At 32.6% G+C, this 6,000-nt stretch overlaps 1 protein-coding gene across 3 annotated transcripts; it reads left to right on the top strand.

The window, feature by feature from the left end:
• The first annotated feature begins 2,593 nt into the window (after nucleotides 1-2,593).
• Nucleotides 2,594-6,000, top strand: LOC101900531 (tudor domain-containing protein 5). Of its 3 annotated transcripts, none has more exons than XM_005177088.4 (7): nucleotides 2,594-2,857; nucleotides 2,918-4,081; nucleotides 4,372-4,494; nucleotides 4,564-5,001; nucleotides 5,067-5,192; nucleotides 5,257-5,300; nucleotides 5,430-6,000. In XM_005177088.4, the coding sequence occupies exons 1-7, from the start codon at nucleotides 2,669-2,671 to the stop codon at nucleotides 5,671-5,673; spliced, it is 2,328 nt and encodes a 775-aa protein (XP_005177145.1). In that variant the 5' UTR covers nucleotides 2,594-2,668; the 3' UTR covers nucleotides 5,674-6,000. The 3 variants fall into 3 exon arrangements, with proteins under 3 accessions (XP_005177145.1, XP_019895643.1, XP_058987026.1); XM_020040084.2 differs by having other exon boundaries at nucleotides 5,360-5,640; XM_059131043.1 differs by having other exon boundaries at nucleotides 2,666-2,780.

Here is a 6,000-nt window from a genome sequence, read left to right as displayed (position 1 = left end):
TCGTTGTGCAAATGCAACCGAAAGTGAGAACAGTTAATTGTTAAGGAGAAACATTTTTACAAAAAATAAATGTTTAAAAATTAATGATATTTAGTGCTAAGTGTTTATGTAAATTGACTAATTTTGATAAAATTATGAAATACTATAATTTTTAAATTAATTTTGTTTTTTTCTTATTATTGAAAAACACCCCTAAAGCTGTGCCCGCTTCTTTCAGAATTATTAAAAATTCTATTTTTTTCTCATTTTTTAAACAAATATGTAAAAAAGCACAAAAAATAAATGAAATAATTTGATTTTTTTTTTTTTTTTCAAAAATATGATGCAAACTTTTCAATCATAAATATATTTAGCACATGCTCCGCAATGTAAGAGTCTTCCAATCATTGATTTTGAACATATTTTTAATTTTAATATTTTCATTTTTTTTTTTTTTTTTTTGTTGCAGAAAAAAAAACAAACAATTAGAGGAGAGGAAAGCAAAAAAAATTAAATTTAAATTAAATTAAAAATAAATATTGTATTTTTTCGATATCATAAAGGAAAAATCCGTGGTACAATTAAGAAGGCAAAATGTTGTCAAATGAATAAAAAAATTGTAAAAATATGATTACATGACTTTACCTTCTTAATTCTACCATTGGAAAATCAGTTATCGAAGTAAAAATGTTTACATTCTTGCAGTTCTGCAGTGTCATGGTTGAAGAATATAGGTAAACAAGGCTTGGATACAAAATGTTTAATTTTTTTTTCTCAAAAATAAGAATATTTTTATAAGTTTTCTTATACGACACCAATCGGTAACATAACAAATATGCATTTTACAAATTGGAATCATTTTTTATTCAAAATTTTTAAATTTCATCAAAAATCATCCCTGTTCAAAAATTTGCCATGTTCCAAAACAAGATTCTACTAGATTTGCAATTTTTTCGATATCAAAAATGGGAAAATCGCTTATCGTCGTAAAAACTTGTACATTCTTGCAGTTCTGGAACAGACCAATACACATTTTGTGTATTGTTTTGAATAAAAAATACAATAATTTGAAATAATTTCAAATTTGGTTGCAAAATAAATGCAAAATTTCGAGGTAAAAAAACTGTTTTGTCCTACTATTTTATATTCCATCTTGTGGAATAACCCCGAAATTCGATTCTTGTTTCGTGGGCTTCTCTCAATATAAGAATTTTGTTAAAAAAATAAACAATGCTAACTGTTGCATATTTAAAAGTTTATTTGACACTATAAGGAAGTTCAGAAACATTTTTCATTGAGTTTTGGTATAAAAGTGCTATTAAAAAACTTGTACACATTTTTATCCGGATTAACCGATGTAATTAGGGATTCACAATAAATTTCCCTATGGAAAATATACGGAGGTATATTTGTTATGATTGGGTAAAAATGTTGTATGTTAACGAGCTATTTCTTTAATCTAATAATCTTACAAAAAGTCTATGTAAATGTGTTTTAACATACTTTGGCTGCTATCATGGTACAATGATATCAAGGTAGGGCTATGATACCATATAATTTCAATTTTTTTATTTTCTTGGCTTAATATGTCATATTTTTTTGTTTATGTATGTGTTTTCTTTTCAATAAAAAAAATTGTTCAGAAAACATTCAAATTCGAGTGTTTTCAAAATGTTTATTTCAACGTATGCATCGACAAAATCTAGAGTTTTTGTAGCGAAATAATCCTTTAGAGATATATAGTACATGATTTTGAAAAGAAGTGTTGACCTTTCATTTAGTTATCGCGTTTTCAATTATTTATTCAAAATAAATACAACAAGTTGTTTGATTTTTTATTGTTTTGATACTAATTGTGACATTACAAGCCAAACAGGTAGACCTCTATACTTGCAATTTTTTTGAAGTTGGCCTACCTTCTCTTCATTGTACCATGGCTGCTATCATGGCAGAAGAATATTGGTAGATGCATCAACGATTGTGAACATTGATATGTCACAAAATTTGTAAACGTTCTTGCAAATATAAGTCGCTTTTTAAATGTTTTCTCATACGACATCATTCGGAGGTTGTTATAAATCGCGTTTTTCAACAATTTTTGCAAATTTAAATAATTTTTCATTCAACATTTTCAATTCCAAAATTGTTTTGACAGTTCATTGTACCATCAGCTGAGTCGATGCGTCTACCTATATTCTTCTACCATGGCTGCTATGGTTATGTTTAGTGTTGCCAATCATTCATTTACAATCAGTTGAGGTAAACTTGGCTACACTTCCGGAAACCATATTTTTGCAATATCTAAAAAAATAAAGAAGAAGAAGACAAGGAATTTTTTGATCATGTGTACGTTCGATGTATATTTTGAGAAATAAGTGAGAGCCGCATTGTATTTTTTAATTCTGGCACTTTTCCACAATCCATGAAATTGTAATTAATTATAGTAGCGTTTTTCATTCTTGCAGGTTCTCGAAGTTCTCTGTTTATAGAAGCATTTCCTTAGCACATTTCTCTCTTTAACTAGTAAAGGAACAAAGCTAACAACCGATTGCATTAACTTTTTATCGATATTGACGAAAAATATATATTAGGAATATCGATAGTAACATTAATTAATTGCCAGCTCTAATTCTAATTCGCGGCGTCGTGAATATTTTTATAGATTTTGTTTGTTTTGAATGAACCCAAAATGGACAGTGGCTACTTAAATCAAGTGAAGGCAATCCTCAAATCACTGGTCATTTCATTTCCAGACAAAATAACCATAGACAAATTGAATCGCGACTATCGTGACATTGAAGGTGAGGATATACCATTTCGCCGGTTGGGCTACAACAACATGGAACAGTTTTTAAGGCAAATACCGGATACACTAGTTGTAAGTCACTGGTTCTGCAATTGTTTTCGCAATTAATACAGTTTTTGTGTTACCTTTCAGGTTGTGGGTAGCGGCCGTACAGCATTGGTGTATTTTGTGGGCAATGACAAATCCGCACATATCCATGAAATGATAATGACCCAAAAGAAAACACGACCAAGAGCGCGAACGAAAAGTAGGCAGAACACCGCAATGAGTGCACCGAATAGGCAGCGAAATAACCGCCATAGCAATAGGGCTAGTTTTACGGGACATCGTATGCCCGTGCAGCAATTGTCACCTTTTCAGATAACCAATAGAAATGTTTCAACCGTAAAATTAACCGTTAGAGATATGCCCATACGACAAAATGTACAAATGCCTGTGAATAATGTACAGCTTGCAGCCCAGAACCTGATGGGAAATATGAACAAACCAATGTATGGTTATGTTCCACAACCTGTAATTGGAGTTCCCGTGTATAACCCAACGCAGCCGGTTTGCAATAAGGAAATCATACAAAAATATCAAGAGCATGTAAAACAATTGGAAAGCTTAATGAAACCTAGAAAAGTTCCGCAACAAGGAGTGCATCAAAATCCAATTAGACGAGGTGCATCGGATAACGCCACACAGCCTATACAGCGAAATATGACGGAAACCCAAGCCAATACTAGTATTAATAGAAATCAAAAATATGTAGGACCTGACAAAAGACCCGAAACTCCATTGAGTTCAGTAACACCAAAGACCACAACCAGCCAACCCGTTACACAAAAATCTGTACCGGAAAATCAAAAAGATTCGGAAATAAATGAAAAATATCAAGAGCATGTAAAACAACTGGAAAGTCTGCTGGGTTCATCGTGTCGCATAACAGACCCCCCGACAGCAAGAAAGGTCACATTCTCGCCTGACATTAAAAATGATATGAAAATTACTGTGGCGGAAAGTAAAACCAAAGAACTCGAGACGCCGTTGGTAGGAGTGAATCCACCAAAACCCAAAGTAAAATTATCGGAACGTTTAGAAAAAATATTAAATGCCACATCAGCGGGCAAAAAATTGAATCCTATAGAAGATACTGCAAACCCATCCGAAGCACACGGGGTGAATGAGAAGAATCAGCCAGTGAAATCGCCAAAGAAGACGAACAGCAGCACCGATAAGTTCAAGGAACTTTTGGACATAAGCGAAGAGGAAGTTGCCACTGACATGGATGAAGCTGTGCCAGAATTTGCAGCGGTATGTAAGGGGCGTTACTTTGGGGTTGTCGTGAAGTTTTAATTTTTTTCGAGGACTTTTAGACCAATCGATGAGGGTTCTTAAAATACTTTTTGCAAGAACTTTTGGACTGGATTTTTACAAGAACTTTTAGACAAATTGATTTGGATTTTTAATAGAAATTTTGTAAGGACTTTTAGGCCAATTTTAGGAATTCTAGTTTTATAAATTTGGAATTTTTAAATATTTCTTCTGTAAACCTTTTTTAAAAGTTTGATTTTTTTATAATTTCTATATATTTTTTCTTTCAGACCAGTAATGTCTTTCGTCTTGATTTACCCAAACATACCGTACCCTTTGGACGTAAAATCGAACCTTGTGAAATACCCGAAAACATTGATGTGGGCTCGTGTTTGCGTATATTTATTTCGGAGGTAATAAAATTAAAATCCCCCTATTCAATTTGTAGTGACAATTCCGTTTTCTGTTATTTTTTTTCGCAGATTCACAATCCATTTCGCTTCTGGTTTCACATACACAAAGAAAATCATGAACTTGATGGTTTGATGCACAATATGGAACGATTTTATGGTACACTGGGACCCAATGAACTACGCATACCAATTGCTTGCTTGAATCCTGGTCAAATTTGTGCTGCAGCCTTCAATGAAATGTGGCATAGAGGAGAAATTGTTGCTGCCCCGGTTAGTGATAAAGTTAAGGTGTCCTTTTTGGATTATGGTACTGTATCGGATGTAGATGTATGCGATGTTAAATATTTGTGTACATCATTTTCACAACTGCCGGCCCAAGCATTGAGAGGTTGCCTATCGAATATTAAACCACGTGGTCTGCATTGGAGCCATGATGCTACCATGTATTTCCTATCCTTGGTTTCGGAGAAAATGCTCTATGCCAAAATAACAGAAATTGATAGAGAGGCAAGTTTGATGCACTTACTATATTTTCCTATTATATTCTATAGTATTTCTCTATTCTATTGTAGAGTTCCGTATTCTATATGATACTCTGTGATACCCACGATGATCCTGTGGTACAGATCAATAAAAATATGATGGAAATGAAATATGCCCTCCTCAATGAAGATTGGCTGGAAACAAGAATTGAAAAGGTATACTTGAAAATACTTGCGTTTTTGGAGCCATACAAATAATTGATTTTAAAATCACTTCCAGAACAATGGACGACGTGTACATCATCCCCGTGAGGACTTCCCTACGTGAGATAGCTTTTCATTATACCAATAACTAACTGATTTTCCCCTTTTCCCCCACACAGAAACACTTAGCTCAATGTTTTTGTTTTCGTCCTTATTCATTTTTTTGTTTTCATTTTTCATCTCGTCTAGGTTCGCCATGATCGAATCTGGTGAATATCCCACATTTACTGAGCTCTTGGAACTCAAAGAAAAGGGTATCGATTATGAGCTAATCTATGATCGGATTATATTCAATAAATGTGCAATTCTCAATACCTATGATAATGTGCCAGAACCAATAAGGAAGTTGCCGTTTTTTCTATTGACAAATAATCCCTTTCGTGCCGATATTGTTTTACAACTGACAACAGATATGAAGCCTCAAACAACCTAAACAATTGAAAAATTCATTGGTCTCACATTCTTTTATAAGGAATACTATTATGCAGTGATATTAACAACCCCTCGTATTATTAGAATCCCCCAAAACTGTGAATTACTTTAAGTTTTGTTTTATTGCATTTTTAGTTTTATCTTTACTTGACTATTGTTTTTAAATGAATGGCGTTTGTTAATGCGGAATGTATGATTTCAAAAATCTTTGTTTATAGGGTCTAAGATTAAAACTGTTTTTTCGTTTTTCATTTAAGTTTATATTTTGTACAATGAAATTTGACAATAAATTGGTACATGTAAATGTGTATCTTCGAATAAAGAAAAA

Source organism: Musca domestica, unplaced genomic scaffold (assembly GCF_030504385.1).
Source record: "Musca domestica strain aabys unplaced genomic scaffold, Musca_domestica.polishedcontigs.V.1.1 8, whole genome shotgun sequence".
In the NCBI taxonomy this organism is placed as follows: Eukaryota; Metazoa; Arthropoda; class Insecta; order Diptera; family Muscidae; genus Musca; species Musca domestica.
Note: the sequence above shows the minus strand (reverse complement) of the source record. Positions and strands in the feature narration are given on the sequence as shown.

Excerpts from the sequence above, each read along its gene's own strand:
- LOC101900531 (XM_005177088.4), top strand. The coding sequence starts at position 2,669 with ATGGACAGTGGCTACTTAAATCAAGTGAAGGCAATCCTCAAATCACTG. Across the intron at positions 2,858-2,917 it reads AAATACCGGATACACTAGTT|GTTGTGGGTAGCGGCCGTAC; the intron begins GTAAGTCACTGG and ends GTTACCTTTCAG. Across the intron at positions 5,002-5,066 it reads TAACAGAAATTGATAGAGAG|AGTTCCGTATTCTATATGAT; the intron begins GCAAGTTTGATG and ends ATTCTATTGTAG.